The sequence below is a fragment of the Etheostoma cragini genome, chromosome 20 (genome assembly GCF_013103735.1).
Source record: "Etheostoma cragini isolate CJK2018 chromosome 20, CSU_Ecrag_1.0, whole genome shotgun sequence".
In the NCBI taxonomy this organism is placed as follows: Eukaryota; Metazoa; Chordata; class Actinopteri; order Perciformes; family Percidae; genus Etheostoma; species Etheostoma cragini.
Genome location: NC_048426.1, coordinates 1,708,978 through 1,721,983, shown reverse-complemented (window position 1 = coordinate 1,721,983; position 13,006 = coordinate 1,708,978). Strand labels below are relative to the sequence as shown.

At 42.0% G+C, this 13,006-nt stretch overlaps 1 protein-coding gene across 14 annotated transcripts in view; it reads right to left on the bottom strand.

The window, feature by feature from the left end:
- The window catches only part of fgfr3 (fibroblast growth factor receptor 3), a 69,629-nt gene that overhangs the window by 6,030 nt on the left and 50,593 nt on the right, over window positions 1-13,006 (bottom strand). For 2 of the 14 annotated variants that reach the window (XM_034858581.1, XM_034858592.1), the window contains exons 8-15: window positions 11,041-11,185; window positions 9,425-9,606; window positions 5,239-5,384; window positions 4,398-4,519; window positions 3,709-3,819; window positions 3,429-3,619; window positions 2,299-2,421; window positions 1,361-1,431 (exon numbers count right to left, since the gene is read on the bottom strand). In XM_034858581.1, coding sequence (XP_034714472.1) covers window positions 1,361-1,431; window positions 2,299-2,421; window positions 3,429-3,619; window positions 3,709-3,819; window positions 4,398-4,519; window positions 5,239-5,384; window positions 9,425-9,606; window positions 11,041-11,185 — 1,091 coding nt within the window. Of the gene's footprint in view, window positions 1-1,360; window positions 1,432-2,298; window positions 2,422-3,428; window positions 3,620-3,708; window positions 3,820-4,397; window positions 4,520-5,238; window positions 5,388-9,424; window positions 9,607-10,193; window positions 10,339-11,040; window positions 11,186-13,006 lie in introns of all 14 variants that reach the window. The other 12 variants (XM_034858579.1, XM_034858591.1, XM_034858582.1 and 9 more) reach the window with 10 other exon arrangements.

Genomic DNA, 13,006 nt, shown 5'->3' with positions numbered 1-13,006 from the left:
CCGCAACACAGATTGACTTTGTGACCTCTTTGCTTAAACTGGCCTTTTCTTCTCCTGATCGCAGCCAACACAGGAGCAATCAGAGGTCGGAAAAGGTGCGCCTGGGAGTCTATTCAAGGCTTTTTTTTAAGCCAAGGACCTCTTAACTAAAAGACAGATGGAGCAGGGACCCCCTACCACTAATATTGAATACATTTAAGTTTTGTGTTAAATCAGACCTACAATAACATGTAGGGATGCCTAATGCCTTTACACAACCCTTTTCTGCATAGAATACTAAGCTATAACATTAATAATTGTTGGGATGATTTTATTAATCATTCTTTAATGTAAACAGAATGTCCTTCCTTAGGGTCTACTGTATCTGTGGAAGACCATCTTACCTTGGATACTTCTTGCAAAGAATTGTCAGCCTATCATCACTGGGGATTTCTATATGCTAATAATATGTTGGATTCATGTTAAGATTGTACAATTTTCGGGGGGGAAAAACGTCCAAAATTTGTAATAATTTTGAGGCGCCCTCGGCAGTGACTCGGAGGACCTGTTGATAAAAATCTGGTCTATACAATGGAGAAAATGACTGTCATACTGAGATTACAAAATGCAGAATTAATGGCTGGATATGGCCGGGTAGGCACTGGGCTGGGAGCCTTTGGGTACTTTTTGCCCTTCATATGTTTTATTCTATGTAGCTGTATGTGATGCGGAGGATGCTGTGGCTGTTAATGTCAATGAAATAGTTATACTACACCAGGAGCGTTTGCAAGTACTTTACAGAACAATCGCTTGTTAGCTAGTATCTACTTTCCAATCCAAGCACTCCAGCAGTTACACTCTGGAATGTATGTTTGTGTTTAAGATTATTCAACAAACTGATTGAAATTGAAAAAAAGGTGTGTTTGTCCCGAGGAAACGCGTTGCGATAAATCCACTGGCACTCTCATCGCCTTCTGTTCTAGGGCAGAGTGGATCTACGCTAATAAAACCGTGATTAATCCACCGAACCTCTTATGTCTTTTCTGTTCTCGGATTTGCGCAGATGTCGAGACTCTATTGTGTTTCTGTCTCCCTCAGATGTCTCTCCGGGAGAATAAAGAACAAACGCTGCCAAGAATGCGGAGCCACTGATTCACAAAAGGCTGGGGATTATGAAGTGGGCCCGGAGATGACAGCGAGCGGAAAGATATTAGGAAAGGGAACGCTATGAATCCATTTTCGCACGCACAAACTCAGCTTTTGATGCTAACGCGCGCCGTCACGATATTTCAACAAGCCGGATTCCTCCGGTGTACGGCGGCAGCAGCGGCTCCACATGACTGGGCGCTTGGCCTGTGACGGGTGGTTTGTGCAAACTCACACATCGCTCTGGTGCGTGTAGACCCGGTCGAACAGAGCTTCGGGAGCCATCCATTTCACGGGTAGACGACCCTGCAACAACAGAGGCACAGCAGGAGCGCTGTGGTCAGCAGAAACATTCTGTACACAGCAGACAGCAAAACAAGGACCCAGACACACTTCACTGTCCCCACACTGTCCCCACACTGTCCTCACACTGTCAACTTCAGCTGGCCTATCATTACAAAAAGACACATTCATTTAACAGGTATACTGTGTCTTGTATAGTAAGAGTTTGGTGATATGGAGATAGTCAAATATATACAGTATATTGCTATTTTTATCGATACAACTTGTTTTCACAATTTGATTTTCGATAAATAATCATCAATAATGTAGATTTAATGACTAAGTGGTTAAAGGCAAATTTTAGTGCAGCTAGTACAATCTGGTAAATTTAAAAAAGGACATCCCTATAATGTAATAAAGCCTTAAAAAGTAGAAATGGCCACACTTATAACACTGATAAGATGATTATGATTACGATATCTGGTCTCATATCATCATATTACAATAGCAATATCCAGTAATATCAAGATATTGCCCAGTAAAATGTAAAAATATCTCTCTCATTTTCTAATCTCTGGACTGTATCAACTCGGTTAACTGAACTTGCATGCCTTTACCTTCTTAGACATCAAATCCATACAAAATACACAAATGTTTCAGGTTTTTTTCCTTACGTGTACAGATCTTCTAAGATCTTACTCCCCAAGCACTGTTATTAAATGTACTACCCCAAGCACTGTTATTAAATGTACTATTCTATCGGATAATTTGATTTTGTATTTATTTTTGGGCATATAATTGTGGTCTCACCTTGACTTTATGCATTCGAAGCCTTACATATCTAGTCAATCCTTATTCCTGAGTTTGAAAAGCCGACCGACTGAGACTTACGTTGGTGGTCTTTTTGTAGTAGTCTATATTGTGCACATCTCTGGCGAGCCCGAAGTCGGCGATCTTCATAACGTTGTCCTCTGTCACAAGGACGTTTCTGGCTGCCAAGTCTCTATGAATACACTGAGGGGAGAAGTACAAACACATGAAACACACAGCGACACACACATTCTCGTACACTGACAACTTTCACTTAACATTGTCTGACTTTATCACCTCCGAACTCCTCCTAACTTCCAAAGTCATGTGGTTTGGAAACGTAGTCCAAACCATTGACTTACAGTAGATTCCAAATCTTGTTTTCATGTATTTGATATAGTTCCTTGTGTACTTACATACATAAAGAAGATTATAAAACTGTTCTTGCAGTGCAACAGGAAAAGGCAACAGTCATACAGACGTACGGAAGACTACATAGACTAAAACATATAAAACCAGATAAAAAACATGTCCAACCATGTCCATTATTCTGTCAATTATTTTCTCGGTTAATCCATTAGTTGTTTGGTCTATAAAATGTCAGAAAATGGTGTAAAATGTGGATCAATGTTTCCCAAAGCCCAAGATCCTCCAAACTGTGTTTTTTCCCCAAATTCAAAGATATTCAGTTTACTGTCGAATTGGAGAAAAACACTATGCACATTTAACAAGCTGGATCAAAAAAATTCAAAATCAAAAATTTTAATGACTTAAACCGATTAATCGATTATCAAAATAGTTAGCGATTAATTGAACATTCGACAACTAATCAATTAATCTTTGCAGCTGTAGTAACCAACACTCTAATCCCTACATTTTAGCTAACCTAACCCATTTATTTAATTAACAGCTCGTTGGCCTTTTTGTCTGTCAGATTATTATTATGTAATTATTATTATTATAGTTTTTTTGGACATTTTAGGCATTGATCGGATAGGACAATTACTGCATGAAAAGGGGGGGGGGGGTTATTCGAACCTGTGGCCGCTGCGGCAAAGACTAAGTCCATGGGGAGCACGCTTTACCAAGTGAGCTACCCAGGTGCCCAGGGACTTTTCTACTTCAGAAAAAAAGCATGCGTTCATCCATGCACACGCACACACACAGTGTTTGTATATTAGCATTTCAGACACAGCGTCATGGCGGCTGACCTTCTGCGAGGCGAGGTACTCCATGCCCCGGGCCACCTGGTAGGCACAGGACACCAGGTCTTTGAAGGTGAGCTGCTCGTCGGGGATTTTACACGTGTCGAAGGAGTAGTCCATGCCCGGTGGGCGCCGCGCCCGCAGGTACTCCCTCAGGTTGCCCTTAGAGGCGTATTCCACCAGGACGTACAGAGGACCTGCCGGCAACACGGAGCACAGCGTCACTCACAGGACACAGTTTAAAGCTGTTGTTAATCATCTCCTCTGTAAGGAAGCGGGGCCTCACCGTCTTGTGTGCACGCTCCGAGCAGGTTGATGATGTTTTTGTGTTTTCCGATCATCTTCATCATCTCCATCTCCGACACCAGGTCTGACAAATCTTTATCTGTGGCATCGTCTGAGACAAAGAAAACAGAGTGTGATTGTAGTGGAGATCTGGAAACCCAGATCCAAGCTGGACTTCAGTTTGAGAATATAACTGACATTGTTATATGTGTAAAACCAGAGTGGGAAAGATTTCCTTCAGGAAAGGTATTTCTTTTCCTAGCCCCTCCTACACATTACCATTCTAAAATTCTGTTCTTGAGGACTTGCTTGGAAAAATAAAAGGTGAAAAAAAAAAATGTCTTCAGTTTATTTTTTCTTACCTATATAATTGTCTTAAGGACCCCCTTAAAATGAGATTTAAAAAAAAAAAATACATTATTTTACTCTATAAAAAGAATTTCATTTGAAACCTTTATTTAACATGAGACCATAATTTCCAGTGCACAGCATGCATTTAAGCAAATTGCATATAACTAAATTTAAATAAATAAAATTTAAATTACAACAGATACAAACAATCTGGTAAAACAGACACGAGACGATACGGAGAAGTCATTTATCAAACACCGATGAGGGGAGACCAATTTTGTCTTAAAATAGAGCACAGTACCAGCGCTGTCACTTAAAGCTTGTGTAACGATCACTAACCTTTCAGCATTTTCACGGCGACGTCCAGCGGCTTGTTGGGCTTCTCCTTGTCGATGCCGATGGCCTCGGCCATCACCACCTGGCCGAAGCAGCCCTCGCCCAGAGGTTTACCCAGAGTCAGCCTGAAACAGCAGCAAGTCTCAGAGCTGGGATTTCTGCTGCAAGCAGTGTTAACGGGGATGGTTTTATTTTATTCCTCTCTACAGTTTTGAAGGAGACCGATTTGATTGCCAAGTACAATAAGCGTGGAGGAAGGCGTCACGGTAACATTGATGTATTGGTGGCTTGCAGGCTTTCACAGCACATAATGTTACAAGGACAACAGTACAGCGTGTGTCAACTCTGAAATATGCTGCTTGGCAGCCACAGCGCACCATGTTTTTCCCTCTGACCAGCGTTTAGACAAAAGTGATGGATGCGGATCTGGGCGGTGGTGGACTGAGTATTTAGATCCTTTACTTAGGTAAAAGGAATAATACCACACGCATTGAAGATGTTACTTACGTTAAAGTATGTCAGTATCATCACAAAAATGTACTTAAAAGTAAACAGTATCTAATGCTTTCAGATTAATGCAGTGGAGTATAAAGTACAGTATTTACAAGTACCTAAAATTTGCACTTAAATTTGTACTTGAGTCAATCAATCAATTAAATGTATTTAAAGTGTAAAATCAATATTTGACATGGTCTCAGTGCACTTTACAATTTAAGGAACACAGAAATAACAGACAACAAAACAATTGAATAGCATTAAAGCGGTCATAATAGTACAGTAAGGTACTTGGGTAAATGTACTTAGTAACATTCCAAAACTGGACCTAGGTAAGTATTTTTCTCACCGTGTTCGAGGAAACTCCCATTTGGGGTCGGAGGGCAGCTCCAGCTCCGAGACGTTGGCCAGCATGGGCCCGTCGCTGGACGACAGGCGGGCGATCCGGACCAACGGGGTGTTGGAGTTCATGGAGGAGTTGGAATCCAAGGACACCTGCTTGGGGAGCAAAAACAGACTGTTATAGACTCCGAAAGGGACGAGGTGATGTGTCCTTAAACAAGGAGACGGATGGAGGAGAGGAAGTCCAACATATTTTTACTCTGTGTTCTACCCTTCAGCTTGATATCAAAGTTAGAATCATATCTTAGACGGGATGGTACTTTTACAGAGGGAAGACAACTTAAAATAATCATCTTGGACTCCGAGTCCAAGTCACCAGGACTCCAGGATTTCTGAACTCGGACTTGAGCTTTAATGAAATAGGAGTTGGACGTTGGATGAAGTTTCTGACAATACCTTTCAAGTGTACTAGCCAGTGACGGAGGGCTCTATTTTTGGACTCGGACTAGAGTCCAGAACTTGCTATTCTCTAGACCCATGACTCATCTTGGACTCAACTCAAGCAATGGTGACTCTGACTTGAATTGGGACTTGAACACTGGGAACTCGAGACTTGACCTGGACTCGACAGTTGGTGATTGTTGCCAGATACATTTTTCCCTTGTTAGTCTACAGTAATTTGATTTAAAAGGTCAAGGCATTAACCTAGACAGTGAAATAGAAAATATAATTAAAAAAACATTTCCTTGTAAGATGCGGAAAATGTTTAAGCTCTGGTTCGTAGAGAAGAAAATCGCATCTTAAGACTGCATCAATGATAGAATAACTTTAAGATGGAATGCTGTTTGGCAGCGACGGACTGCAAACATCACACATCTCAGGATTAATGTCAGAGCCGTGTCGGCAGCTCCGATTTTCTCAGAAAAACCAGCCTGACTTCTGACACCGGCGGAGACTTTTACAAACAGCCAGCCTGTGGCTGTGCACAGGAGGGAGCAGGCGGTAACAAAGACGAATGAAGAAGGGAGCAGAGGTGGGATGGACGTCTCCATCCATCAGCCTGCTCCATTTCCAGAATGGCGGTCCTGCTGCAGCCGAGCCCACGGGCTCGACATCCTTTCACCATTTATCTGACTGCTGGGGGAGAGAGTGTGCGTGTGTGTGTGTTTGTCAGGGTCTACCAGCTCGGCCCCTTCAGGTGAGGTCCTCAAACCAACATGTCCACTTACCAGACTTCCCTCTTTAGCTTCTCCACCCGAGAAAAGAAATAAAAAAAATGATGCAAAGCTTAAAAACTGCAGCCCCCCGACCACAGTTTCAGGGGCATGAAAAGTAATATCTGATAGAACATGCCAGGGGGTTTATGGGAGATTTAGTCAGAGTTATGAAAAAGAAAGGAGAGAACCGGGAGATTAGCTTTACAAAAAAAATGAAGCAAAGATTACGGAAAAATGCAATAATATCTTTCCCTGCACTACCTTATAAGAGCATGCATATGAAGGTAGCAGAAAGAAAAGCTACAATTAGAAAATCTTTTAAAAGATGAGATTTCTACCCAATATAACCAAACGCTACTTTTACGTAACAAGGCCTACTTAGAAAAATACAGTATTTTACATCCTTTCTAGATGAATCCTGACTTTGGTTTTTAACAGTCATGTGTTTGTTTTCCAAGAACTGAATAATGACTTTCAGGCAACAGTTTTCCGTTCTAAAAATGCATTTTTTGGGGTATTTTGAGGAGCACAACCCCCTAATTATGAAGACGGAAAGCTGAAGCTTGCACAAGCACACAGAGGCTGTGGGAGCCCAGGCGGGTGGGGCAGGGCGGATAAACTCATCTGCATTTTCATTCAGATGATCTTCGCATCCACAGTGCCGTTAACCCAATAATGGAAGACACTCTGGATCCCCAATATCAGAAGAAACCCAAAGAATGAGAGCCATGATGAAAGCGTGCTGCCTGAAGATGATATGAGACAGAGAAGTAATAAGGAAAAAAATAGAAGCTCAGATAGAAATCTTGAGATGAGAGTGAAGTGGAGTGAATAGAGGAGAAGACGGGTGAGGGTCTATTGATCAGTGTGGAGAGGGTCTTAAGGAAGCCTTTTGCCCTTCTTGGACCTATGATGTATATTGACTCTGAGCTGGGTGATATGGACAAAATCATGATTTTTTTTGATCAAACACATTGATCGGATATGGCAACGATATTGTTGACTGTCGGTGCTTTCACTAAATATTTTCACAATGAGATTTTTAATAAACAATCATCAGTAATGTGGATACAATAACTAAGTAGGTAAAGGCAAATAATAAAACAGCAAGTAAGTTCAGTCAAATGACATGCCTTTACTGTAATGCTGCCTTTAAAACCAGGAAAAGACACACAATATATAGCCTCATGTCTCGATGTTGATGTGATATGATATGATATGATATCAGTATATTACCCAGCCCTAATCTGAACAACATCATACCGCTTACACAATAAGTTGACTTATTTTTAACTGAGCAACCAGGGCTGTGCAATCATTCCTATCTTCACTATCATTTTTAATCTGGATTACGATCTGGGCTCCTAGTAATTGAGAGAAGTGATTATTTTTGCATGTTACATTTTAGAAAGTAAACTCTTATTTTGTCTTGTGTTCTGAATGAGAGAGAAAAAAAAATGTAAGAAGGGACATTTACAATTCAAGGTGTTGCCTCTGTAGATTTAAAAAAAAATGTTTTTATTAATTCAAGTCAATGGGTATACTAATTGCGATTTTTTTTTCCACAATCAAGCATACCTTCCAGAAACACCGCTTTAATCCATAGAATCCTGTCTATAAATGATATATGATAATATAACAGAATCCTCGGATCTGGGTCTACTTAAAGTTATAACAATTCATATTGAGCAGGCATATAATAATGGTATTAATCTTGCATGGATTTGTTGGAACTTTGTAAATTATAGAGAGTAGTCTAGACCTGCTCTATCTGTAAAGTGTCCTGAGATAACTCCTGTTGTGATTTGAAACTATGAATAAAATTGAATTTTGGTCTTGAACTTGTCCTGGTCTGTGTTCTGTTTGAACTGGGTCGGGATTTGACTGGGACCTTGACCGAGGTTTGTCTTGGACCCCTGAGAGACAATGACGAGAGGAGTTTGCAGGCCGTGGCGACGCAGCTGCTCCACTTTATGTCTTTCTCCAAACAGTTGAGGGGCGAGTGTGCGTTACACAGAGTGAAATCTAAAACTAACACTGACAGTCACAGGAGGGCATAAATATCCCCCGAGCCGAGTCTGCTCCAAGATAAATGTGAACACATGCCACCAGTGTGACGCCTCCCGGCGTCCGCACGACGTCATCAACACGGCCGGACCGTGAGAGAACGTACGACCACTAGCTCTAGTTATTTATACACTCAGTGCAAATGCACGCTTTAGTGCAGGTTTCTCATTGTGGCAACCATGTAAACATATGTGACACTATTTTCCATGACTCTCCATAACTCATTCAGGGTGCTTCCTTCAAGTTTAAGACCAAAACTCACTTTTATTTCTAGTGTTGAATCACAACAGGAGTTATCTCAGGGCACTTTACAGCAAGTCTAGACTACACTCTATAATTTTCAAAGACCCAACAATTCCATGCAAGATTATCATCCATTATCATATGCCTGCTGAATATGAAATGTCATAACTTTGAGTGGACTCAGATCCGAGGATTCTGTTAGATTATCATGTATCATTTATAGACTCTATGGATTCTATGAACTGTTGAGGTTGTTTTCTTAAAATGATTCTGCTGCAGTTCAGTTTGGAGAAAAGGGCCCGTTTAAAACCGAATTTGATGCAATCAAAGTGATTATTTTCAAAGATAACGAATTATTTTTTTGATCACTGTCTGTGTCCGGAATACACCATGGACATTCTAAAGGTTTGTGTCTAAAGCCAACTGAGTTTGATGGAATGAGGAATTAAAAGAAATGCTTAATAATGATGGCAAAAGCACCTCAGGAATTAAATTATCGGTTTTCTTGCAGGTTATATGATGTTTTGATGCAGTTTTTGTGGTAAAAAAAGCCAGATTTCTAACATCTCCGTCTGCATAATGGTATAGTATATTAAATAAAGCCAAGCTAAACACAGAGACAGAAAAAGAGGGAAAGGTGTTCATACGAATCTTGTATCTACTTTCTGTTACCTGTCTCTTGAGGGGGAACTTTGACAGTTTCTGCACGGGCGGCGTGGGCAGCGTCTTCTGCGTTGTCATGCGCATGCGGCAGAGGACGGCGATGACCACGGCGAGGATGAAGAGCACGCAGCCCGTCACGTAGATGAGGATGTCGGCGTAGTAGTCCTCCTTCTCTGGGCTCACTGCTTTGGGAGGAGGAGGTCACGGACACGGGATCAGTCAGTCAAAACACAAGAATTTAGTGAGAAACATGATCTTTACTCACACTTTTACACCCCTAATCTCACTAAAATATATTCTTCTTTATAATTACAGATGGATATTGCTTTGCTCAGTTGCACATTATACCTGAACAAATTGTAAGGAGCACTTTTCTATGGAATAGCATCCATAAATCAAAAAAAGAAACAGATCAGAGGTAATCAGCTTGCAGTTCTATCCCTGCAGCAGGTAATTGCACCTGCGACGTGTTTCTCCCGAGCGAGATAATTATTGTGTTGAACACAAAAAGTACTTTGTGCCTCGTAGCCTTGAGACATTTACTCAAACAATTTGCGGGGGCTCGATTGCACGTTCAGCTCGCCCGATTAAAGGGCCCATGACACAGTTTTGGCGCACTGAAAACGCAATCTGCGATAATGTACAATACTTCGCTTTGAAAAAAAATGTTAAATATGTGCTACTGAGCAAAAAACAGTACAGATGCAATGGTAGTGATGGAAGAAATGGCTGACAAAAGTCCAAAGAGCCCGCAGAGAGAGGAGGAATGTACCTGGAAGCACCGTCAGCCAGGCAGAGTGGTAAGCAAAGCCGATAGAGTTCCCTGCCAGACAAGTGTACTCGCCCGCATCCTCAAAGGACACATTGGTCAAGAAGAGAATCTCTAGCTCCTTATCTGTAGTGTTAATACCTGCCGTCTGTGGAGGATGAGAGGAGGGAGAAAAGAAAGAGAGAGAGAGAGAGAGAGAGAAGAGATAATATGAGCCCAAAGCTTCTTAGAGGAAACACCAAATAACCGCCTGCCGGAGGAAAGGACGGGGGGATCTGAAAGAGTCAGCAGGGCTGACGCCGCCGACACCAACACCTGAAAAACACCCAAGCAGCACCTTCACCACCCTGCCATAGAAGCCTGCTGGTTCAATCTAAAACCACACGCAACCCAGAAACAAAACATCTCTTTTGTTATTATTATTAAGTTCTATGTAGTAGGTGAACAAGTGATTGATTCTAGTATGGCCATCTGCTACATTCTGTCTTCTTCCAAGATACTGCGATAACTAAAATTACTGTATTGAGACATTATCTTAAAAACAGGTTGAGTTTTCTCTACGACACACGTGAGTTTAAATTAAACCAGCGAGAGGTTCACCTGACACCAGAGCAAAGCAATTGTAACTGATCGGGGGGGGGGGAGACAAAGCGGCACGGGGCGTTGAAACGGATGATAGCTACGAGCTAACAGAATGTGGACATTTCAAAATTGAAATTCTAGCAGAGGAATGGGTGTGTTGTGTTGTCCTATTAGCAACCCACAACCAAGAGGAGCCCCGCAGAGATGAGAAGACCCAGCAGAAGATCAATGTGGTGACGGCGGCAGCCGCTGGGAGCTCAGGATTTACCTGGATTGTGTATCTTAAGCCAGAAAGCGTTTTCTGACTTGCCTACAAAGTTGGAGGCGCGACACCAGTACTTCCCGGCGTTTTTCTCTGTCACGTTGGACAGTTTCAACTTACTGTGGGCCTCGGTGTGTTTACTGACAACGCTCTGTGAAGGGAAAATCGAGAGGCACAGTGAGGCCTGTAAATGTACAGAACATATATGCAAACAAACACACACACACACACACACACAAAAGCACAGTGGAGCAGGTTGTCAGTTTGTGAGATTAAAAGCATTACAACGTCAAACCTGTAAGATCATAAACACGTACACACATGGAAGCAACGTAACACGAGCCGTCTATTGGTAGATTAAAGGCATTTCAGCATGTCAATCATCTCAAAGTGTGTGTACACACACACACACACACACACACACACACACAGCTTGAGACAGGCTCTCCGGCAGATGAATAATTAAACGGGCAAAGCACGTAAAGGAGAAAACATATCATGTTTTACGGTTTGCTTAATGAACATCCCAGGCTCGGCTCCAGACACCTCCCTCCCTCCCTCCCTCCCTCCCTCCCACCCGTGCTCTCTCTCTCCCCCCACGCCGGGCCGAGTCACTCATCGTTAACTCTTTTTCCAGGCATCAAAAGAGCAATTCAGGCATTTCTCCAAAAAAAGAAAAAAAAAGAAAAAGAAATCTTGCATGACCCCCCCCCACCACCCCCCTCCCGACCTCAGCTGTATTTAGCTCCTACAGTATATGCCACACAGGAGATGTGGCAGAGAGGCTGAATGAACTGTGGGAGAAAGAGAGGGAGAGAGAGGGAGAGAGGCACACACAGATCTCAGTAAATACTGTTTCAATTATGTGGTAGTCTAAAATAGAGCGTGGAGCCGCGGTCTGGGCTGACAGGCTTGCTTTACCCCTCCTTCGCTCTCTCTCTCTCTCTTTCTTTCTGTTGGCCTGTCTCTCTCCTCCTCTTTCTCCCTCCTCTTCCTAAGAGGTGCTGGAAATTTTACACATCGGGATCGTGTAACAGGAGTCACTTTTCTGTAAAAGTCAGCGCCGGCAATCCGATCTAGAAACATTTCTGTATCACTTCCAACGCGGCTGACGGCCAGATCACACGCCCGAAAGCTACGGGACGCAAAAGGTTAAACACACAGAGATATTAAAAGGACGTGTTGGAACACTTTAATAAACCCGCTACTTAATCACTTCTTAAGCACAAAGAAAACAACGATTAACAGCTGTTTTGTGCAGTTTTAATAAATCATGAAATAACTGTGAATGATCCCACTTTAAAGGAGTAGTTCAACATTTAGGGCCTAGCTGGTACCTTTAGACAGAGCCAGGCTGGTTGTTTCCAGTCTTTATGCTAAGCTAAGAAGCTAGACTAGAAACTGAAGAAAGATATTACAAATGATTCCGTAAAGTTGTGACGGTTCCTTTAATGTCACATCATGTTGCTTTTTACTTTTTTGTGCAAAGGAGGAAAACCTCCTGGTCAAACCACAATAATCCTCAGAGAATCCGTTTCCCCGTAATTTGTCCTATCATGCCAACTGTTGGTAAAAATCTATCTGATCTAAATAATAAAAAATATAATAGAAAATCAACCATCATCCATGAAGACAGTTGCAGAAGTGAAACCCTGACAAAGACTCTCCTTCCTTCATGTCATTGTTTTTCAACTCACTGCAGAATAAAGTAGACCTCCATCCATAGGCTTAATTTACAGGGGGGGGGCACACAACCCTTTACATAAATAAAGACATTTGCACCATAACTTAATGCAGAAATGGCACAAATTGTTGCAGAAAAAATCCCCAGAATGCAGGAAATGAAGCGTTTGATATGCTCAAAATTTCTATTTTTGCTCAAAAGTGGAGCTCTCCCCCCCCCCACCCCCCCAGTATTGAACCCAAAGTCACGCCCTTGTCTCCATCACCTTAAGAGAAGGATGAACATCAA